Source organism: Sarcophilus harrisii, chromosome 3 (assembly GCF_902635505.1).
Source record: "Sarcophilus harrisii chromosome 3, mSarHar1.11, whole genome shotgun sequence".
Taxonomy (NCBI): domain Eukaryota; kingdom Metazoa; phylum Chordata; class Mammalia; order Dasyuromorphia; family Dasyuridae; genus Sarcophilus; species Sarcophilus harrisii.
The window spans coordinates 290,565,608-290,590,922 of NC_045428.1; the positions used below are offsets into that span (position 1 = coordinate 290,565,608).

At 32.7% G+C, this 25,315-nt stretch overlaps 1 protein-coding gene across 1 annotated transcript in view; it reads left to right on the forward strand.

Moving 5' to 3' along the window:
* The window catches only part of NECTIN3 (nectin cell adhesion molecule 3), a gene marked incomplete at its 5' end in the record, with an annotated part of 174,030 nt that overhangs the window by 23,863 nt on the left and 124,852 nt on the right, over nt 1-25,315 (forward strand). Inside the window, 4 exons of the mRNA XM_031961279.1 lie at nt 9,291-9,632; nt 16,843-17,139; nt 19,857-19,974; nt 21,983-22,134. Coding sequence (XP_031817139.1) covers nt 9,291-9,632; nt 16,843-17,139; nt 19,857-19,974; nt 21,983-22,134 — 909 coding nt within the window. The remainder of the gene's footprint in view (nt 1-9,290; nt 9,633-16,842; nt 17,140-19,856; nt 19,975-21,982; nt 22,135-25,315) is intronic.

Consider the following 25,315-nt stretch of genomic DNA (forward strand, 5'->3'; position numbering starts at 1 on the left):
AGTGTATTAGAGCTGATTAGATCACCAAGTCAGATAGTGAGCAAGTATTTATTGTGCTCTTACTGTGTGTCAGGAATAGAAATTCTGCATTGAAGATAAAAAGAAAAGCAAAAGACAGTTCCTGCTCTCAAGGAACTTACAGTCTAATAGAAGAAATTACATGAAAACAGTTACATATAAAGAGTAACTTTTCATATATATATGTGTGTGTGTGTGTACATATACGTATATGTATACATGCATGTATATACAGGATAAATTGGAGATAATCAGCAGAGATAGTAGAGGTCCTCAAAACTTTTTAAATAGGGGGCCAGTTCACTGTCCCTCAGACTGTTGGAGGGTCAGACTATAGTAAAAACAAAAACTTTGTTGGCCTTTAAATAAAGAAACTTCATAGTCCCGGGTGAGGGGGATAAATGTCCTCAGCTGCTGCATCTGGCTCGCAGGCATAGTTTGAAAATCCCTGATGTAGAGGGAAAAGAGGAGAGAAATCAGAGCAGAACTTTGGGGATACACATGATAAGTGAGAATGATACAGATGAAGAAATAGCACAGCTACCTAGGAGAGTACCTAAGAGAGAGTGGTTGTCACTAAAACTATACAAAACAAGAGTATTAAGGATCAGATGTACAGCAACGTCAAAGGGTACAGAGAGAGGTAGATGGATAAGGAGGGGGTTGATTAAAAAAGGCTATAGATGGTGAAGTTAGAAGTAAGATTGCAGAGAGTTTAGTAGAGAATGAGGAGAGGGGAAATTGGGATACTAAATATAGATTATTCACAGGCATTTAATTGAGAAGGGAAGGAGAGAGAGAAAGGAAATGACAGCTAGTGGATAAGTGAAATTTTGAAAAGAAATGATAATTGATGGTTGTCTTTAGAAGAGAGAGGAAGGGAGGAAAAGGTACATGGTTGGCCTTGGTCAGCAGAAGGGACAGCTGCCTTTTCAATGGTTAAGGTATTTCCGGCCTGTCTGATTCTTCATGACTCCATTTGGGATTTTCTTGGAACAGCTAAGTATCTGAATGGTAATGGTTTGCCATTTCTTTCTCCAATTCATTTTACAGATGAGGAAATTGTGGCACTCAGGATTAAGTATTAAAGTGCCGAGGGCCACACAGTTATAAGGTGTCATAAGATGGATTTGAACATTTGAACATAGGTCTTTCTAACTCCAGGCCCAGTACTCTACCAACTGCTTTATTTAAGGGTCCTTACTTCATCTGAGATAGAAAAGTAAATGAGGAAATAGTGGTAAAAGATGAGGACATAGGGAGAAGGAGCTTTGTATAAATGACTTGTTATTTTGTACTAGGCCAAATCTTCAGGAGAAAAGAATGGTGGGAAAGTTGAAAAGAGCTTCAATTAGAGACAATACTGTGGAAAATGGTATAGTAAATTGATTAGGGAAAAGAAGAATGATCCTTGTTTCAGTGTGGGCTCTGTTGAGATTAGATAACATAGGACCTTGGAAGTTCTGTTTTGTGATTTCTTGCAACTCCTTTCAGCAATCTGTAGTACTAAGAAGGCAGGTGGTAGTAGGAGTAATTAGCAGTAATTGTTCTGTACTAATATCTAACTTGAGATGTAAGATTAAAAATTAACATTGACTACCTGCAGTTCCAAAAGACTGAAGATGATGAATGTTACCTGTTCTTTATAGGTAGGTGATGAACTCTAAATATGGAGAATATATTTTTGGATGTGGTCCACGTGGGAATTTGTTTTGCTTGATTATTTCTGTTAACCTAATGAGGTTTTATTTTGTCTATCCCTCTTTCCATCCCAATAAAAGGGGTGAGGTTGAGAGGAAGGGAAAATAAATGCTTGTTAATTGAAGAAAAAAATGAACAAAGTAACTATGATGATAAAAGTAAAGTATAATTCAAGTCACATTAGAAAAATATTAATTCACTTTCATTGTAACTGTTGGTTGTATGGTCTATGCATCACAGATTTTCACTATCTCCTAAATATTTTAACAACTAAGACATCTATTGAGTTTAATTCTCTTCTATAGTATATTTTCTATAGTACTGAGCAAAAAAAGTTTGCTTCTAGGATACTCTGTCATTTGTTAAAAATGAATTCTTATTTTTTAATTTAATGGGAGAGTGGTTGAAAAAAAATTTTTTTAAGTCGAGCCCTTACTAGTTGCAGTAGTTATACTCTGAACTAATCTTAAAATGTAAAAGATGCTGCCCAAGTCATACCACAGCTAGAATGTTGTGATTCTGGGTGACACATTTATGGATGCATATTGACAAGCCAGAGAATAATCAGAGGATGCTCATATACAAGGATGAGTTGAAGGAGCCCAGTTGAAGGATATTTAGCTTCAGGAAAAAGTATTGTGGAAGGAATATTGGATATAACTTCAGGTGTCCAAAGAATTCCTGTGGAAATAAATGATCTCCTGGCTATCAGAGGGTAGAATTAAAACAATAGATTTGATTTACTAAGTTAAGATTGTTCTCAGGACAAATAAAATGCTAATGGCTAGTTAAAAGTGGAAAAATAAAACTTGAGATAAATTCCTCTCAGTATGACTATAGGGGAAAATTGGGTGGCCACTTGTTCCAAATACTGTAGATTGGATTCTCCTTCTGACAATGATTGATTTTAGATGGTCTTTGAGGTCCCTGCCTACTCTAAAATTTTTTTACTTTACATTTGTATTGTTCTATATTGTATAGAAAGTGTTTTCATATGTATTCTTACTGGATCCTTTTATAAAATCTTTCTTTCCATGTATATATATTCTGTGGAAGGATAGATTTTTAATAAATACTTGCTTATGTTGGAGATGTGCATGCATGCAAGTGTATGTGTGTACACATATACATGTAATATTCCTAAATTATCCTTGAAAATTTTTATTCTGCTTATTGGGATCCTATGAAGGCATTGAAACTTTACTGTAGCATAGTGTGATAAAACAAAAGAAATAGGAATATTCTGTGGAAAGCAAAATAGAATGAAATATTTCACCATAAGTAACAAAACCTTTTCACTTCTTCCAGCCTCCTTGCATGGTCTTGTAAAACTTGATTAGCTCTTCCTAGTTCTGATGTTGATAAGGGTTTGTCATATGTAAATGTTTCAGTCTTTGCAAGTTAACATCTCACAAATTTGGGTCTAGTTGTTTAAAAGTGTTTTCATTAATCATTTATGGAAAACTGGATGTAAATGTGGAAAAGGGATCATCATTCATCTAGGAAATAAAGGAATGATGACTCTATTATATATAGCATCTAGCAGAGCCCTTTTCTAGGTTATAAGCCCTAAGTCTTAAATTTCTTGTTTGAATTAATATTTCGTAACTATTTTTGCTCAAACTTGCTTGTTTTTCGGAGTTAGCTCTTTAAAAAAACGTCTCATAGATTGTCTTTCTGTCACCAACTGATTTTCTTTCTTTTGAATAGCCCTTTACTATTCATTATGTCTCTTTTAGGTATTAGGATACATTTTAAGCCACTTTCCAGGAATTTTTTCTTAACTATTTCTTCTTTAAAAAAAAAAAAAAAATCTCTGACTATTTAATTGTAGAGGGCCGCAAATAGTGGGGGAACACTGAGTGAGGTGCCAAACCAGATATTTTTAGCAGATTTCCTCTGGACAGAAGGGTCTTATATTGAAGGGTGCTTTGATGAAGATGGGATAGAATTTTTAATAGAGTATTTTCTGACTGTAACTTTGAATTCTATAAAGACAGTGCTTGGTATTTGTACCTGATAGATGATTGATTGATCTTTGTGGTTAAATTGACAACTTTTGTTTTATTTTTGTCAGTGGCTATTTAAAAAAAAAAATTTATCTTATCCATCACTTTACTGAGATGATATGAATAGGTTAAAGTTGATATAAATTGCCTTTACTCTTTTCTTCTAAGACCCCAAATTTCTTTTTTAATTTAAAAAAAAATCTTTAGTCATCTTTTTTATCCTTCCTTTCAATTTTTGAGAAGCTAGTTTTATTTCCTTTCTTATAGGAAAACTTTATTCTTCTAGATACTTACTTAGCTGTATGCTCTCTGAGCTCCTCCTGCAAAACAATTCATTTTAATGCTCAATCATACTTTCCTTGTTCTTGAAAACAAAACAAATAAAACATCCTTTGATTTTGTCATACTACTCCTTTTTCCCCCTTCTTCATCATCAGATTCCTAGAGACAGTGGTCTACAAGAGTCTGTGACCTGTAAATCTGCTTGATTAATAATGATGATTAGCCATTTTGAAATTTGTCTTTATCATTCTACTATTATCACCAGTTATTTTTGATGGTCAAATCCAATAGACTATTCTTAGTTACTATCGTTTCTGATATTAATGTAGTGTTTACCACTGATCCATACAATCTTACTTTTGTTTCTTTCTCTTGTTGTGAAATTCTTAAAGGTTATGCCAAGGCGGGGGCGGGGGTGGGGGGAGTCGGGGAGGTGGGGAAGGGAGTAGAGGGGATGGGATGGGATGAGATGGGATTGTGGAGGTATGGTGCAAGATGGATTCTCCCCATAAAAAACTTCAAGCATCATTCTAGTGTCACATTGGATCTATTTTCTTAGAGTCAGACATGCTAAATAAAATTTTAATTACTAGTAGATTGGTTATTTAGTTAATTTTTCAAGCCTGGTAACCCATGGAATAAAGAAAAATATGCAAAATAGGTCTCAATCTTGAGTGGAAGCCTTTTGCTTCTACATTGATAATGGTAGGTTTTTTTTTTTTTTGGTGGGAGAGGATGCAGAGATTGCTAAGGATGGTCTTTAGATAATATATAAATATTAAGTTATTGGTACTTTAATGTTGAATTCTTGTCTAATGTTTAGGAAGATATTGGGGAAACTGAGTTTTTTCAATCTTGATATTTTCATTGTAAACAAAAGCAGAGGACAAAGGGAAGTTGCTATGAAATGGAAAGATGGTTCATAGGCTCCCTTTTGAGAGGCAAATAAAAGTCTTCATTGTAATATATGCAAAGAAAACAAGAAATGACATTTCAGGGGAGACAGCATATTGGTTCATTTTATTGGAGTGCTTATCAAGATTTGTAGGAAGACTACCAAGAAGATAATTGTGGCATATGTGCTGGTGTCTATTGTTGAAACAGATAAATTATAAGAGCCTCCCATTAAATTGTGAGCTCCTTGGGAGCTGCGACTGTGTTTTGTCTTTTTAAATAAATTCTTACTGATGAGACTACATTATCTTGAACCCTCCAAGTTAATTTGACATAGTCTTTGATATTTGGTGACTTTGATGCAAAGATAGGTAGGAAGAAGTTGGTTCCAATAAATTGGAACATTTTGCTTTTGAATATGAACCAGAGAAGCCAAAAGCATATATGCTATACTGATGCATTTGTTGATACATCCAGAAATCTTGGAGTTTTTGGAGAAAAGAATTGGGAGGTGATGGACTCGATGAGCAGGTCTCTTTCAAAAATTATTTTTCGAATATAATTTCATCAATTAGAAATATTGACGTGGAATCATTCCACGATAGGTGTCTGTGTTTTCTCTCCCCTCCTCTACTCACTTCTCACTAAGGTTAGTACCTGTCTTGCAGTCTTTCTTTAATTAAACAATCCCTTTCTTAATATCAGGAGATTTTTACTAGGTAGGTAGGGTAGGTAGGTCGCTCCATAGATCAATAGATAAGATTGATCATCACTTTGACTTTGTACTTCTTTAATTCATTTCCTGTGACTTCCTCCACTTCACTTAAACTGAATCCAGAGATGGTCATACCCTTAATCTTGGTTTCACCAATAAGTATTCATTAATTCTGAAATTCCTTTATAATCTGTTATTCTACCCTTCCTTCTTCTTGACAAGTTTTAACTCTGTTTATCTTCATTGTTATGTCTAATCCCTCTAGATCTTGGTTCTTTCTTACGCCATCACTCTTTCACTGACTATCCTCTCCTTCCCACATTAACCTTTTGGTGAACTCTGTCAGAATAATTCAAGCTAGAACAAGATAAGAAATAATTTAAGGGGACAAGTGACTGAAGAGAAGAGGATGGTATGGAGTTAAGGTGAACAAAGACACACAAAATGTTTAGTGGCCTTTTTTTTTACTTTCATTATCAATAATACTAACAGTGGATTCCCAATTTAAAAATCTGAAAGAGGGGAAAACCACTAAGCAATTTGTCTTTTGCCTGGTAAGACAATGGTCATGTCCAAAAAAGTATTCTCTGTGCACTTTGAATTTATATTATATGCTCTCCTTGTGAGTCCCCTTGTCCCCCATACTATTTCTAATCTTGTCTTATTTTGAATTATTTTGACAGTCCACTGCTTCTGCTTCATGCTGACTGCAAAAATCCATGTTTTAGATCTTTATATAATCTGTGTACCCTCCTTGCAATAGTGCAATTCTTTTACACCATCCTAATCTGTTCACCATACCTCTAACCACAGTGGATTTTTCCAACCCTTTTTATCCCTCACTAAAACTCTCACTACTCCTCTTCTCTCCACTCTCTCTCAGTTAAGAAACATTGCCTCATAATTTTACAGAAAGAATTGAAGTCACTCATCAAGTGCTCCCTTTTTCTTATCATCTTGTTACTCTGATGTGTTCCCCCATCATCTCCATCACCCTTGTCTCACATGAAAAGATGGCCCTTCTTGACAACATCAACCCCCCTCTATATGTGTAAATGGTCCCATTCCATCTTGTCTTCTCTAGTAGATTTCCTCCTTTTATCTTCAGTCTTTTCTTAGCCACCATTTTCCTGATGCCTTGCTAATGTACCTTTCTCCTCACCCTCAGAAAGCCTTTACTTGATCTGTCCATCCTTGCTATTTTTTCACTTTATAGATAAACTCCTTGAGAAGGTCTTTATAGTTGGTGAGATAACATTTTTTGGATCATTTCCTTCTTGATTTCTCTTCCTTGATTTGTGTGACACTATATCTGGTTCCAGTAACTTGTTTCCATTTTTTTTCAAACCAAAGAAATGTTATAATATACATAATAGTATGCTGTTACATGCATATAATTTATGAATGAATAAATATAGACAGTGGCTTATATAATTTTTTTAACTAATAAGAGTATACAGTTTTTAAAGTTTGGAGACCATCACACTAAGCAATAAATTATGCATCACCCTACTTGCATACATAATACAGTAAGAAACTAGCTATTCATAGTATTAAAAAGGACCTTTTCAAACTTTCAATGGGGATCATTTTTGGACATTTAGCAGAATTAAGAATATTATATATAAAACTCAATTTCCATTTTGTACCTTTTGCTTTTGGAAAAAAAGTATGTAATTTCACACACAACTTTTAAATGGTTCTGCTTTTTTTGTTTGTTTCTACTTATTTTCTTCTATGACTTTAAATAATACATTTCAGTGGCCTTTCTGTTATCAATATACTAGTTAATATTAATTCCAATTTTAAAAAAAACAGAAAGAAAAAACCAACAAACCATTTTAGCAGTCAAACAAAAACAGTCTTCACAATGGTCATATTCAAAAAAGTATGCCTCTGTGCATCTTGAGTCCCTCATTTCTTTGTTAGGAGGTAAATAGCATGCTTTTTTTATCATCAGAAGTCCTCTAAAAATATCCTTGGTCATTGACTTCATCAGAGTTCTTAATAGCATGTTTTTTTTTTTTTAATCATCAGAAGTCCTCTAAAAATATCCTTGGTCATTGCCTTCATCAGAGTTCTTAAGTCTTTCAAAGTTGCTTTTCCTTTACGGGTGAGGTCCTATAAATTATGCTTCTCATTCTACTCACTTCATTTTGTATCAACTTTATAGTACCCCATGTTTTTTTCAATTTTCTTTCATCCATGTATGTCCTGTCTTATTGGTTATGTGACCTGGATGTTTCATTGGATTCTGTGATCATTATTCCATTGGGTTTTTGCTGAAACAGATACATGAAAGCTTACCAGTCTACCCTCCATTGAATTAGAATCTTGGTGAGACAGCTCTACTAACTTAGTGTAAATATTATTCTCTCCCACCACTCTCATTTTTCATTGACTTTGCTTTAATGCTGGCCATCTAGGTTTCTGTTTTCATCTCTTCTTTATGTTCTTTCTCTTTTCTTCATAAAATTTCAGTTATAATTTTTATTCACATGGCTCCAGAATTTATCTGCATTTTCCACCCCCATGCTATTGACCCCCATTTTCACCTGCCTCCTGAATACTTCTATCTGGGATGTTCCTCTTGAATCTCAAATTAAACTTTCTAAGCCTAAGCTTCTTTAAAACATATTCCTACCTGTTTTGATTTCAGAAGCATTGTCAGTGCTTCTTGTTTCTTTCAAGATATACATCTAAACAGTTGTCAAAGTCCCATTGGTTTTACCTTTATAGTATTTCTTAAGTCCTTCCTTTCCATTCCTCCTGCTGCCATTCTAGGTCAGGCCTTCATTATATAACTCTTAGAAAACTGTTGTAACCTCTTAACCACTTTCCTTTCTCATCTTTCCTCTTTCTAGTTAATCGTAAACACTCTTGGCAGATGAGCTTTTTAATACACACATCTATCTTAGCATTCCCCTATCAAGAACCTTTGTTAGTTTCTCATTGACTAATATAATGTTCATTCATTTTTTAGCAATTATTTATCATTATCTGGTACATTTGAGCAAAGGTCTGTGATGAAAAAGTTTTTTTAAAAAAAGACAACTAGGTAGGATATGTTGTCATTCCCCTTCAATCAATGACCCCTTTATTCTGACTTTTGTCTTTTGTTTTGCTTCCTCCTGTGCTTTGTGTCATTGTTCATAAGCACATATAATAACCCTTTGCTGCCATGCTTCAAAAGAGAATGGGTTGGATTGAGTTTATTGCTCAATTCACATTGTTGAAGATATTTCATTGTATTTTTGTGTTGATATTGTTATATTTAATTCAGCAAGTATTGCTAGACATTATATGGAGTGCTAGGGATTTAGAGACAATGAAAAATAAGGATGGAAAAGTATATTATTATGGTGTCTGATTTGAAGCAGCATAATTTTAATGTTTTCTTGTATGTAATTTTCTATAATAATGTTTTTCTTTGTGTAACATGTTTTGGTTAACAAGTAAAGAAGGGTGAAGTAGGAGAGAAGTGCAACAGAAAAAGGAAAGATTTGAGATAGGTAGAAGTGTTGAATCCTGGCAAGACCTCCAGAACAAGGGATTCAGGACTAGAACTTGAGCCTTCATTTGAAAATTCTCTCATTTTTGAAGGCAAAAATCTAATTGGAATTTCACAGATATCTTCAATTTTAATTAACTTTACTTTTTCTTTTTTTTAGGGGCCTTAGCTGGACCAATTATTGTGGAACCATATGTCACAGCAGTGTGGGGGAAGAATGTTTCATTGAAGTGTATAATTGAAGTAAATGAAACTATAACACAGGTTTCCTGGGAGAAGATTCAAGGCAAAAGTTCACAGACTGTGGCAGTTCATCATCCTCAATATGGATTCTCTGTTCAGGAAGCCTATCAGGGGAGAGTCTTATTTAAAAACCATTCACTTAATGATGCAACAATTATTCTCCGAAATATAGACTTCTCAGATTCTGGAGAATATATATGTAAAGCAGTTACATTCCCATTAGGAAATGCACAGTCAACTACAAGTGTAACTGTACTGGGTAGGTATATTTGAATATTGTCTACAAATATATTGTATATAATAAAAATTATCCAAGGAAATGAAATAGTGGAAACTTTAGAGTAGTACTGAAGTCTGAAGTTCTTTTAACTCTAGTCTTCATTATACATATTGGTAATTTTATATGAATCATGTACATTTAATATAATGTTAATTTTTTATTAATTGTTTAACATGTAATTAAATATTTTTCCTGGACATGTAGTTCTGAACCTGAGTTGTTTCAGCTTAACAGTTAAATACTTATTCTATTCTCTTAGCATTTTCATTTTTAATTGAAGAGTGTCTCTAGATCTTTTGTGTGTGTGTGTGTGTGTGTGTGTGTAAGAGACAATCAAAAATACTTTAAAAATATGTTTTCTGTCTTGAACAGTTAAAAGGTTATTTGCACATCAGCTATTCATAGTAGTTTTCCAAAGTAGAAGCAAAAATTTAAAAATACTAGTTAAATGACTATGACTATTAAGTACCCAAAATTATTTAAGTAGGTTCTGCTTTTAGTGATTTGCAATTTGTGAAACAACAGGATATTTTCAGATAACTAAATAAACATGTAATATATTATCAGCAATATATTTGAAATAATGGAATTCATGTTTTTAAAGTAAAATTTTTTCTTAGATTTGGATAAATTTCTTGAATAGTATTTATTAGAAAGTATAATCTTTACTGCATTTGCTGTGAAATGTTAGAAATATTATCTTTAATTATAAAATCTATGAATTACTTTAGAGATTTATTTTTAGAGCAGTACAGTTGTAATGCTTGGAAATAAGAAAATAAATCAGTTATAAGAAAGCTTTCTTGAGAATTAAATTGTTTTTTGGGAGGACTGATTAGACATTTGGCTCACCATTAACTATATAAATGGCAATCATTCAGTTGAAAAGCATTGAAAACTAAAAAATACAGTTTTTTTTTTAAGTTTTCAAATAATAGTCTTTGACTACCTTTCTCAGAACTTTAGTTTTCACATTTTTTTTTTAGTTTTCTGCATTCTTTTAAAACCATTATCTTTTTTCAGAATTGAGTTTGAAATTCCTGAATTACAAAAAAAAAGATTCAGTTTTATATTTGAGATATTCACTTAGCAATGAAAGTAATGAAGTAGTGAAATAATTAGGATAGAAAAGTTGACTTTTAATGTAATTGTGCTATCCTGGAGGACAAATTGGTGACTTGTTGAAATAGCAGTAATAACTACTACTGTTTGATCACTGCTTACCGCAACCCCACTGCTACTTCCCAGTCTTGTTCTTGTTTAGCTTCAACTCATTTAAGAGCATTATCAATGAGCTCTCAACCAGAATTGTAGCTGGGACCACCAATTCAGGTAATTACTTTACATATTTGTCACTAGAGATATTTTCCTATTTTTTTCCAGTTCACTTTTAGGTAAATAACAGTAGATATAGATCCTGCTGCTTGCTTTTAGGATGTTTTGGAAATATTTATACAAGTAACATGGACGAATTTGGGTAAATTCAAACTGGGGAACGTGTCACTGTTATCTGTTTGAACAGAAATGAATGGGGGGAAAAAACAAACCAAACATGGCATTATTACCCCTGGGCAAGAGAAAAAAGTTCCCTTCTAATAATGATAAGATGATGTTGGCAGTGGAAAAGAAACCCTCTCCAGTGTTTGAAGAGTACAAACAAGCCCCTTGCTATGATCAATTGTTTCATAGTACCCTTAGCTTCTTGGTTGATTCTTGTTATAACTGAATCATTAATAGTAGTCCCAGAATATTGGGAGGGACTTCAGATCATCTAGTCTAAACTTAACAGATCTCATTCCATCTGACAAGTCTTTAGTGAGGTGAAACCATTAATTCTTGAGGAAATTCTCCACTCCCTTTTTGGAGTCACTGCTTATTAGGATGGTTGTGATCTTTCTGTCTCAGATACCTTTACAAATACAAGCATCCAAGTTGTAAATATTGAGCTTTATAAGAGAACTAATCTGAGAATTTATTAAAGATTCTGTGTGTCTTTGTAATGGCCCTAATCTCAAGAAGTCTTGAGAATATTGATGTCTCTTGTTTTCACCTCATTTTTGTTTCACATACTACCCAGCCAATCAGATTGAAGGCTCTGAGAAAGAACAATAATTAAGCAGAAGCATCTATTATAATTATCTGACCAGATGCACAATATTCTCTCTATATCGCTTCCTCCTCCCTGGGGATTGCAGTTTATTCATACAGAGATCTGCAGTTTATTCATAGAGATCTTTACATGATTCTCATATTTGTTAGTTTTTATTGTACAATAATTTTTCATGGCATTCGTATGTGGGAGGATTTTTTGAAGCAATTTCCCAATCACTGTACACACAAGAAATGCTGACATTAATATGGTGATAAGTCTGTTTTCATGGAAGACTATTGCAAGAGCGATGAGCCTTCAATTTGAAAATGATGAGAATAAAAAGGAAGAAACAAACAGGATCTAGAGGAACATTATCTTCAAAATTATTATCAATGGTCTAGTTATTTTGAGCATGATTTAAAAATGAAACAAAATTCAAATTAATGAAGAACAAGTGTGTGGTCTAAATAAACTGGTAGAAACAATTTTGACCATTATAATGAGATATTAAAAAAAATAGCATGTTCCAAGAAAAGATGGCATATAATTGAAGTATTTTGATTTTTGTAACTTCAGGTGCTTCCTCAACTAATCACTAATTGTAAATTTGGCTGGATGTAGTTTTTGGATGATATTTAACTAAAGAACTTACATAAAAATAGTTTTTTTCTTTGTGCTACTGTAATTAAATCTTTAAAATGATTCCTATTGAGATAGGAGATTTTAAAGAATTTTATCTAAAGAAAAGGTTAGTGAAGACAAAACTTTTCCTTTCACTCTTCTGCTTTATGAAAAGTTCTTGCCAGCTGAAGGGAGACAGAGGTTAGGGATAAAAATGGTGAGTTGGATGAAAAGGTGCTTTTCTTTTTGTGAAATGAATAGAGGAATCCTGGTTGTCAGGTTTTTAAAAAATTAGTAAAGATTTCATGGAGGTGGCAGAATATAAAATAAAATTTTTAGTTTAGAGGAAGTTATCCTGGTTGAGTGGGAATAAGGGGGCAGAAAAGGGGGGAAGAGAGAGAGAGAATTGTAACTTAGTGTAATCTAAAGGAAAAGGGAACGAAAAAGTGAGTGAGATCAAGTATATGTTAGAATTGAGTGTAGAATGTTTACTTGATTCACCGGCCTTAACATAGTAATATATTTTTAGTAAGTAGTTCCTTTCTTTAAAAAAAAAAAAAAAATTAAGAAGGCTCATGATTTGAAACAAAATAATTTGTGTTTACATTTTCTCCTACGCCATTATTTTCCTAACAGTTATAATTAGAATTAATAAATTGTCATGTAATTATTCTAGGTGTTCTGTAATGCAAGCTATATGCATATTAGTATTATGCTCTTAAGAAATTACAACAAAGCTCTGGATGACAGGAACTATTTCTTGTTTTATCTTTGTACCGTACCTGTAAGCAAAATTCTCAATGAGAGAGTGGATGGAGGGCTGGGCCTGGAGTCAGGAAAACCTGAGTTTATATTTGCTACATGATAGTTGTGTGATCTGCAATGAGTTTACTCAGTAATCCAATAAGCACTTATTAAGTGCCTTCTATGTGCCAGATACTTTGCTAAGTGCTGGGAATAAATTAATAAAAAAGAATAACAATCCTTCTCTGCAAGGAGCTTATAATCTTAATTATTTAACTTCAGACAGTCTCAGTTTCTTCAACTGTAACGAGGGTATAATAATGGTATAAATATCTCAGATTGTTGTGAGAATCAAATTATGTATACATATATATTTGTAATATATTTACATATATTTGTAAAATCTATATTTGTAAAAAGTGCTTAGAAAAGTGTTAGTAGGCATTTAACAAGTTTTTGTCCCTTTCCCCTTCCCTGTCTTTGAGAAGGGCGGACTTGTTATTTCACTGCTATAGGACACTTGGGATACAGATTGGCCCTTTGCTGTTATACTTAGAGAGTTATGTCTTAGATATTAAGTGAGTGGTCTAGTCATAATATCAGAACTGGGGGAGCAGAAAGCTCGAATCTCAGTCTTCCTGGCTCTCTATTCACTAGACAACTCTGCTCCTCTGCCTTGGATATAGTAGACATTTAATAAATGCTCGTTGAGTACAAAAAAAAAAAAAAAAAAAAAAAGAAATCACAACATAAAGCAAATTTTTATTTGTTAATGCATGATGAGCACACAAATAAAAATGGTTCTCTCATGAGATGGTATGAAGAACATTGTCTATACAAAAATTATAGTTACCTTGGTAAATGGTAATTCAAGTGTCTGTGAAATATTGCAGTAGTGCAGTAGAGAGATTAGATTTGGTGTTAGAAGAAAGGGTTTTAAATCCTGCATATGGTATTCTGTAGGACCTGGGATATCATTTTACTGCAAAGAGTCTCAGGATTCTTATTTATGAAGTGAGGTTTTTGGAGTAGATGACCTCTGTGATGACCACGTATTTTAAAATCAGCCGGAGTCAGGAATTCAGGTTAAGGGAAAATCTTCAATCTTTATTTTCGAAAGTAGAGGTGAAGAAGGGTCGGAGGTAAAGGAGAATTGGCAATAGCAATGTGTGCAGCTGAGTCAAGAAGCTAGCCAGACCAGCAGTCACCAGACCAGCAGCCACCAGAGCAGAACCCAGCCAGCAGTCTCTCTCTCCTTCTCTTCCTGCCCTCTGCCTCCACCCACCAAAATCGTCATTTCCTATACAACACATTAGGACTTGCACAGAGAGTGGGTGGGGGCCATTCTTTCTCCAAGCATATATATTAATAGAGTATGGTCCAATTACTATTTAGCCTCATGTGCTTGGGACCTCAGTGCATCAACTCAAGCCTCAGCCCATTACAGACCTCTAAGATCCTTCCTTTGGAAAATCTATGATCTTACAATACTATGTACAAAGCACTGGATTAAAAAAACAGACCAGAAATAGGGATAGTCTGTTAGCTTCTAGAAACTTTGATTCTGCTTAGATTTTTATTATATTTCAGTAGTTTTTCAAAAAAAGGTTCTGTTTCATCTGCTTAGAAAAGACTATGTACACTATGGGAATTTAGACTTAATAGGATTGCTATATAGATCAGCCTTTGCCTTGTCATTCATAAAGCAGCCTTCCTGCTTTATTTAGTCTTAGTACTGTTTTTCAGAGGGTTAGGTGCAGTGAACTTCTCTCAACAGATGGCATCTATCTGCTTCCACAACTAATTCTTCACAGGCCTTCCACCACTTACTGTAGAGGCAGCTGGTGGGTATAGGCTCTGCTATGGGTTCTTTTCACCTGGCAAACTCTAACTCCAAGTATAGTCTAAAGACCCAGTGCCTTCTGACAGTTATTCAAGACAACCTCTCCCTACATCCCTGCTCAGTAAATAGGATGATAGGCTTCATCCCTACTTAGTAATAATGAGGACTCTGGGAAATCTCCATGGAATGAACTTGAGGGATAAGCAACTATATGTTAGATCTCTCTCTGCTTGTTATTAGTCTTGGAAATTGAAAGTGATTTGGAAGAGATTGTTAACCATAATACATAATTTATTTATTTATTTTTACTGAGGTAATTGGGGTTAAGTAACTTGCCCAGGATCACACAGCTAGGACGTATTAAGAGTCTGAGTCTCAGATTTTGAACTTCAGAACTGGTACTCTATGCACCTCTATATATGTGCCCCTGTACATAGTTTTTTTTTTTACACTTGGAATACTATTTATGTTTAGGAGTAATTGTGGAAAAAAAGAGGGAGGAAAGTTAAGTTGGTCTACCAAATAGAAAATAAAAGAAATTTTAAGTTAAAAAATTCAAAGGAGTGATATAAATTTTAGACTGGTAATGTCTTCAAACTGTCATTAAGATGCCTTTTCTTAATTCACCAGTGGGTATGTTTAGGCTCAGATTTTGGGAGATTAGTATGAAATACCACACTTTTCTGAAGAGTCTAAGACCCTGTGGAAGGGAGGATGGTTTCACATATGTCTCAGTGAACATCATAATACATCTTAGAGAAAATGTAGAAAGTAAATAATATTTTCCTTTTTAAATTGACACTACTATTTTTGTAATTTGATTCTCATTTAATTTAATTAATGAGTTGACATATTACTAAGTATGTCTCCTTTAAAGGAAAACTATTATATAGAAATGCCTATTTTTAAATTACGAAAATGATAACTTTTTTGGTATTTCATACCTTGTTTATCACACATAATAATTTATAAAAGATACTTAATGTTATTGTAGCCAGCATAGCTCTCATCTGGGGTATTTAAGTGAAATAACATTTAGGAGTTTAAAAGGCTTGCCTTCTATACTTAGAAGTAGAAATTAATTTAAGGGATTAGAAAATACTTATATCTGTTATGGCTTTAAAGAATTGTATAGTCACTATGTATTTTAAAAATAAAATCACTTTGATTTTAAAAGATTTACTACATTCCTATTTCCCTATGTGAATGTAGCGCCAATTTAATAATGACACTGTCATAAAATCTTACTTTACCATTATAGATAGCACAGTGAGAAGTTGATCTTAGGTTTTTAAAGGCTATACCAGTGGAATTTGAGCACAGCAGAACATATTCCTCTGATCTGGAAAGACTTCAGTTGTAATCCTGCTAATGGGCTACATAGGTTAGCCAAGAACCAACCTGACTATAGGATAATAAACTTTTTGGACAAAGTACCCTTTGAAAAGATCCCCTATATGCAGTTATATTAGAGAAATTGTAATCTTTGTTGATCTTGAAGCTAGTGAAGTTACACACTTTTGATAAACTGAAATATTTACAGTGATTATTAATAGGAAAACATGAACCAAATTCACAAAATTTCATTTGTAGTCAGCTTTTAGGAAATGAATACCTAAATTAAGATGTACTTTTTTTTTTTTAGTCAGCAAATCCTGGTGTGAATGCATTTGAAACCAGGACTTATGACAGGATTTATTTCCAATCTCCTTTAAGTGATAAAATGGCAATTCACCTACAAAGCTGACAGTTGGCACTGCCTTAAAAGCTACCAGCCTAAGAATGATATTAGTTGAATCATAAGCCATACATATTAGGACTGCTTGGTTTTGTTTGAAAAAACATTTATCTTCAAACTTAACATTTTTTTTCTCTTTAAATTTAAACAGTTGAACCCACCGTGACCTTAAAAAAAGGACCGTACCCTTTAATTGATGGTGGAAATGAAACAGTAGCAGCCATTTGTACAGCAGCCACCGGAAAACCAGTTGCACAGATTTCTTGGGAAGGTGATCTTGGTGAAATGGAATCCACTGTAACGTCTTTTCCAAATGAGACTGTGACAATCGTAAGCCAATATAAACTTATACCAACCAAATTTGCCCGAGGAAGACGTATTACTTGTGTTGTGAAGCATCCTGCATTAGAAAAGGAAATTCGATATTCTTTTATGCTGGATATACAGTGTAAGTAATATGTATATTTTATAAACCGTCACTCACTTTACATTCAGACATTTCTTGAACATCATCTCAAACATTTAAAAAGTTTTATATATATATATATAGATATAGATATATATTTATATATCTATATATATATATATATATATGCTACACATAATTAAAACATTTTGCTGACTTTTAAAATTTTTCCTAGGATTTTGTTTTATCTTTTGGCATTTTTTACTTAAACCCTTCCATGAACTTTTATTTTTGTGCTTGCTAAACATTGAGTTTAAAAGAGGGCTCAGATGGATTACATTTTGAAAATTTTCATATTGGTAATAAATAAGTACCATCTTGTCTTTTATTAGTTCATCCGTTCGTAATTATTTCAGTGCATACTTTGTGCTTATTACTGTATATAAGCTTATTTAAATTTTCATAAATGTATACACTTAATATTTTACACCCTGACTTTATAATCTTACAATAGGTTTATGTGATGGAAAAACAATTTCATAATTACATCTGTATAGAGCTAATGGACCTGAGTTGTGGTCCAAAACTAAATTACCTTTTTGTGAAATTCTAAAGAGACTTCACTGTAAACAAATCTGTCACTTTATACTTATAATTTAGTTATAAATTCTAATTTCTTTCATATCCTACTATAAATTGTGTATCACCAGAAAATTGTTTTTTATTGTTTTGAAGGTAGTTGTTCTGGTGATATTTAATTGAAAGAAATGAAAAGTTAGCAATGGAAATTGTTACATCTGTGACCTATATGATAAGACTTGTGAATATCAAAATGAAGGATAAGTATTGAAATAAGAGTATCTAACCCTCCACCTGTCCTCAGTGACAAATAAAAATCTAGGTAGGTAGTGAACAAAAATAAGATTTATATGTGACTCTTTGTGTTTCCAACTTAACTCAGTACCTGACACTTAGTACTTAGTAAATGTTTATTGACTGCCTAATAAGAGTGGTCATTGATAAATGAAGTCAATTTGTAAACTGCTTCAGAGATCCATTTTCCTCATTTATTGCTAAATGTGAGCAGTATATGCAGGTATGACACCTATTTTATGACCTTTTTTTCCTTTAACTCTCCACTTAATTTCAATTCTGAAAATGTTCGTAGGAAAGAAACACGGAGAAAACATAATTAAATCTTATTTTTTGTCTGTGGAGTCTTCAAAATTTCTTAACTTTTTATTAAACTCCTATTACAGGACCCATTCTTAGATACTTTTTTAGTATCTTTTTATCCATATACAATTTTCTCTTCTGTTAGCATAAATCGAAACTTTTTTGGTAGTGTATATATAATAAAATACTCATATTTTCTTTCTTACACTCAGTCCTAAAATTAGGAATATTCCATGTTATCTCTTTATAATGATTAAATTCCCAATTGTAGATTATGTTGTTTTGGAATTGAGGTGTGGTATTGTTTGATTTTTTTTTCCCCCCTTCTCCCCTGAATAGTAATTTTTGTTTGTTTGTTATGTTTTGTTTTGTTTTTTAAATAAACATAGTCTGGGGGAAGGTATCTCCCTTCATACAGAATGTAGGCATTTAATATATAATACTATTTTAAGGAAAATATTTAAATGATTCAGGAGTGCTTGTTAAAAATTAAGTATTGTACTTCTCCAACTTAATTTTTCATTCAGCATCTTTTATTTCTTTCATCTTTGAAACTTGAGGGATGATCATGATCATCATTATAATGATCATCATTATTTTTAATCAGCTTTGAATTGAACAGTGTACTTTTCTTCTTACTGCTTTTGCAGGGTGGGTGAACAATTTTATCATATTACATTTCCATTTAATATGTAACACTATAACTTTTTTGTGAGGCAGTGAATCTTTGATAATATCCTCCTTCCCCCCCCCAAAGACAATTGCTCTTAGTAGAACATTGGCCTTAGTAGGCCATTTCGTTTTTAGCAATTCCTATGGTTCCATAAACCCATAGTATCTTGAATCTGGTCATCCTTTCATAGATATTGTTTAGTTTCCTCTCCTTTCTCTTGCACACAGAAGGAAGAAGAAGAGAGGGAGAGAGGAGGGGAAAGGAGAGAGAGAGAGGAAAAAAAAAAAACTTTCTTCACAAAAATATTTTGCAATAGGTTGTTGAAAATTGTTTCTTTTGTATTTTAGTTATATCTTTTGAAAAGTCTTATGTGTGATTTATATGTGCCTCCAAAAATTCTCACCACATAATTCTGAGTAGTGAAGAAGATACAGGTTCAAACCTACCTCTGATAACTTGCTAGTAGTATTATGCTAAACCAGTTTTTTATGCTCTTTACCTTCAGCTTTCTTAACTGTAAAATGCACAAAATAATATCAGCAATTTTTCACAAGATTTCTGTGAGAATCAAGTCATTCAATAGTTGAGTTATGTTATAAATTTTAAAGCACTAAGTAAATGTCATATAATATTACTAGTACTACTACCATCACCATATGTTGTATTTTGAATTCTTAAATCTTCCTTTTGTTTTGCTCTTGGTAAGAGTTTGGTTTTTGAATTTTTTTCACATTGACTTATTTCAGTGTTATTCATAAAATTAGAATATTAGTTGTACTTAAGTCTGAATAAATAAGACAAAATAAAATTGTTCATAACTGATATGTGTTATGTGTATATTTGCATTGTATAACTTATTTCACACTATATATTATGCTCTTCATTGGTCATGTATATTTATATTTTATAGATGCTCCTGAAGTTTCAGTCACAGGATATGATGGAAATTGGTTTGTTGGAAGAATGAATGTTAATCTCAAATGTAATGCAGATGCAAATCCACCACCTTCACAATCTAAATGGAGCAGGTAACAAGAATATTTTAAACTTTAAAGGAAAAAAATTTCTTTAAAATATATTTTGAAAAGTATAGATGGCAGTACCTTATGTCCTTTTCATTTTCCATTTTTTGTAATTGGTATCTCTAAAACTTCAGTCATTATTAAGTGAGACTATTAGAACTGGATCATTGATTCTTGGGGTGGGTAGAGAACACATGGTTTGATTACAAAAAGGTAAAGAAGTTATCCCAGGGCAAACTGCTAGAGGAGACCATGGAGGGTGGCAAGAAATGTCCTTTATCTGAGACTAGGGCAAAAAAAAAAAATAGGATGGATGGTGTCGAATGATGGTTATTAGAGAAAAAAATTGCTCCTGGTAAGTAGACTTTATTTTTTTCCCCAATAAGCTATTAGTTTGATGTGTGAGAGAGAAGAGAGTGGAGAAGATAGCTTAAGAAGATTTTGCAGCACGAAATAGGATTTTAGATTTAGAGCTGAGAGGTGCCTTAAAGGGCTCTAGCTAGTGGTGTTATCTAGAAAGTGCCATCTTGTTCTCCTTGTTTTACCAACGATAAACTGAGATTCAAAGAGATATTAAGTGGTGTCTGAGCTCACAGGGGTGTTAAACCATAGAACCAGGGTTTGGGCTGAGGCTTCTGAGTTTAACATTATTTTCCTTGTATTCTGCTGATGCTAAAAGGGGTTATCCATAACAGAGAGTCATTCAGAAAATTGTTCTTAGGTACATATCTTAGTTGTGTTCTTTTCTTGCTAAAAATGCTTGGGTGACTCCTGATATGAATCAAGAAAAATACGAACACTTGAGAGCACATTTCAGACCCATCACAATCTGCTTATGAGCTTCTTCTCTCATTTTACTTTATTTTTCTCCCTGGGCTGTCATGCCTTCTTTGTCCTACCTTTCATGTATTCCTACCTTCCCTTTGTTCTCTATTTCTCAGGGTTTTCATCTCCCCTTTTAGGCTTCTAACCAGCTTGCTTCCTCATTGAAGCCTTCCCTGATTAATCCACAAAATGTTTTTATTCTCTTCACCTTCACCTTCAGATTACCTTGTATTTTTTCTATCTAAGTACTTATTTCAGTTCTCTAGGTACCATGTAAACTACTCAAAAGCTGGAGCTTTTCTGTTTTGGCTTTTTTATTTTCTAGTAATAGCTTAGCGCTTTCTGCATTCTAGAAGGTTCCAAGTTGAGTTAATTTCTTTGAATGCATGTAAAAACCAAGATACATTCTAATGTTATTGATATTTTAACTAAACAATTGAACTATTAAAACATCTACTAAGTGCAAAGTGAAGAACAGTTGAAACATTATTTAAAGTTCCTCAGAACACTTCCCCCCCCCCCCCCCCGGGTTTCTGATATTTTAACTTAACTTCTAAATAGACTTATATTTCAAGAGAAAAAAATGTTAATGATCTTTGTTAAATAAATTATTATTACTACTGAATTATAAAACTTATTTGTTTAGGATGATTTCCCTTCATAGGTGAAATTAATAAACATTTATTAAGTGCCTGTCACATGCGCTTAAGGGGCTTTCATTCTAATTGGGGAGAGAAAATGCAAAAAGTATATATGTATATATAGCAAACAAATGATTAAAAGAAGTAAGAAACTGGAATTAAGATAAATTGGGAAGATATTTATACTGTAATAAAGATATTTAAGTAACAAAATTTCCTTTGTTAATGTTAAATTAAAATGTTTTGGATCTGAAATGTGATTTCACTGGTTTAAGGGACCTCTGGAAAAATTAAAAAACAAACAAACCACACACTTATTTTACAAATACAGTAGTCTTAGATATTTTGTTGAGTAACCAGAGAAAAAAAGTAACTTGTCTAAGGGTTATACCACCAGTATATCTGCATCAGGGTAGAGACTCGAACTCAAGCCATCTTTCTGTACAATACATCTTTTGCTGTTTTTCAAATAACAATGTTTTGAATTTTAAATAAATGGGTATTAGTGCATCCTAGGAATGTCTTTCATATCTTTGAACATCTTTCAGATTGGATGGACAGTGGCCTGACGGTTTAGAGACTTCAGAGAATACTCTGTATTTTATCAATCCATTAACTTACAATTACTCCGGGGTTTATATCTGTAAAGTTACAAATTCCCTTGGCCAACGAAGTGCCCAAAAAATCATCTACATATTAGGTGAGTTACCATTTTCCTACATTTACCTCTTTTAAATTATTTTATAAAATGTCCTAATGATATTTATTAGGGTTAAATAAAGATCCTTTTTGGCATGAGGTTCTTTGGTTAAAGAATTTTGAGAAAACAAATGCATTTATTAAAATATTCTTATTTAAAATAATTAGTTTATTCCTCTACTAACTAAACAGTTTTCTTGCCCCTATATTTGTTTGGAACTTTCAGTCCTATTGATCAAGACTGATAACATACTGATTAGGAAGAAAAGTTCTGCATTTGCCTTATTTAGTAAACAAATGACCTACTTTTTGATATCTTGTTTATTTTGAATGGAAATAGTGACTATTATACAGATCAAGATCCTTCCAAATGGTTCAAATTAGGAATAGTTTTAGGTAAAATTATAACATTTTTCTGTTCTCAGTTTCCTAATTAGTTTTTGCCATAAAAATTCCAGTTAAATATTCTGGCTATGTCTTGCTTTGAGAGAATTTGGAATATATGGTTGGTTATAGCTTTTAAAATTTATGCTAAGGTGTACAATTTTCAGACCCTTCATATAATTATAAATAACTTATAAAAAGTTATTTTGTGGTGGTATCTATAAAGTAGTATCAATCAGTAGCTAAATATTTTGACCATATTCATTGATATAAAGAATAAGTTATAATTTTATGTGATACAATGTGGTTTGTTTTGTACTGATAAGGTAGATTTTTAGATTTGGTATTATTTTCGTTTTGTTTCCAGACTATATTTTTAAATAATTTTTATAATTTAATATTTCTCAATTTTTGAAATTATTTTTGTCACATTGACATTATCTATATTGTCTTATCTTTTTGAAATTGTATTTATATCTGTCAATATAATTATCAAAAGCCTCATATCATGACTCAGTATCAGGTTTATGTACACATACAATTTTGTATAATTTTGGAACTATACCTTGAAACTTTTCTATTGTATTTGCACTTTCTAGAGCTTATATTCAATTGTTGGCCTACAAGAATTCTGTATTATGTCTATACCACTCTGAATCAGTGTAGAATAATTTTAATAATATTTCCATATACATACAACAGAATTCATTTCACATGGAGATATCCTAGTAAGAATAACTAAAGATTAAATTTGATTATTTTAATATTTAATGGTCTTTAAAGTCTTCATTTAAAATTGATATGAAATTGATTATTTATTTAGAAGTAGTAGTATTCTACTTCAAGTAGAAATCCATAGCAACACTTCTCTTGGACTTAACTTTTTTTTTTTTTTTTCAAAAATGTATTAAGTAGGCTAGAGAGCTAGCCTTGGAATCAGAAAAATAAAGTAATACACTAAGAGCATAAGTTACAAAGAAGATCTGTGTTTATCTCCATCAGTAGTGGGAATTTATATATCTGGAAAGCTATGGACTAATGAAATCACAGGTCTAGATCCAGACATTAAGAAAAAAATAATATTTGTCATAATTCAGATGAAATAGGATGTAATCCCCATCTCATTGTAAAAAAACTACAAGGAAGTATATAAGATGCTTCATCTTAATAGATTGTATTGTATTAAATACCACTTATAATAATCCATTTTATAGAAATTTTCATTTGTAACAGGACATGACCTAAATTTTTTTCCAGTATAATAAAATGAAAAATCTAATTTTTTTATGTTTTTCCCTTAAGATTATTGTCCTTCAGAACCAGAGACCTAATTGCTTGCCTGCCTTTATCCCTTGTACAGTGAACGTTTCCCTAGAAGGCCAATTGAAAAAAAATAGGGGACATTGTGTATCTTGCATGAATTATTTAGTCATCTGAAGCAATTTCAGGGATTTGCCAGTTTCAGAAATCTTCCAGTAGTCTAAAGTCCATTTATTTCATATTTTTGAGCAGTTGTACAGTCCACCAGAGAGCTGGATTAAAAGTTTTACAAGTTCTCTTATGAGTCTACCATTCACTCCATTGTATATTTGATCCTGGAGGCAAGAGAGAGCTATTGGAATAGGGGTGATGTGGTCAGACTTAGACTTTACAGAAGATCATTTCGCTCCTGGAGTGGAAGATGGACCAGAAAAGGCAGAAACTTGAAGCAGGGAGATCAACCAGCAGGCTGTTGCAAAAGCTCCCTTGTGAGATAAGGGTTTTTGTTAAATGAGGCATTTTCCTTTTTGGAGAGTTGTGGGAGTGAGTTGGAGAACCAAATACAAAATTTATAACTTTGTTGATTTTAAGGAACCTTCATTATCAAAATTTCTTTAACCAATGTAAATCAGCAACTCTGTAGTATTTTATGGTTTTAAGAGAGGTTCTTGGAACCACTGGGGGGGTTGTAAGATACTACTAGTATCTTGTCAAAGTCAGGACTTGAATCCAGCTCTTCCTGGTTCCAAAGCCAGGCTTCTATCCTGTATACATCACTGTATTTCCTTTTAATCTGAGGTTTTCATCGTCAAAAGAATACTGTCTAGAACAAGGAAAGAAATTGTCCTGCTATTCTGGAATAACCATGTGGGATGGGATCTTGACGCATTGGGTTTTGTCTTGAGGAGCTTGACCAGGATGGTGAAAGGTCTAGAAACTGCCATGTGAAGATCATTTGGAGGAATTGAGGATTGTGCATGTACTGGAAGAATGTTTTAACAGAAAGGAAAGTAGACTTATGTTGTATGTGACTTCCAAACATGGGATAGAACAGTGGATAAAAATTATAATATGTTTCTCTTTTCCCCTCTTGCTCCCTCCCCTCCCCAAATACAGTGAAGGATTTTCATGAAATAGACATTCCAAAATGGGAGTCTGGTGTAAAGTTAATTAGCTCTTCGACAATAGATATTTTCAGATAGTTGATAAGTATTGTTTAGGGATATTTCTATTAAAGACTTTATTCCTAGAATTTTATGGGAAGTGGTTTTATGTCTTCTACATTTTCATCTAACACTATAAGAGTTTTAGATTCTCTTTAGTTTCTCAGTAAAATATTTCTGTTTTGTCTTCTGCTGTCTTTCCAAAATCTTTTTTCTTCTTGCGGATATACTGAGTGGAGTGAGAAGGTAGCCTCTTGATGTAGTTGTTTACTTTATAACAACTAAAATGTCATATGAAATTGAATTAGATCTTGTGCAAATCCCTTGCCCTTTTAAAATTTCTATATCACTTTCTTACAGATCATTTGTTATGCA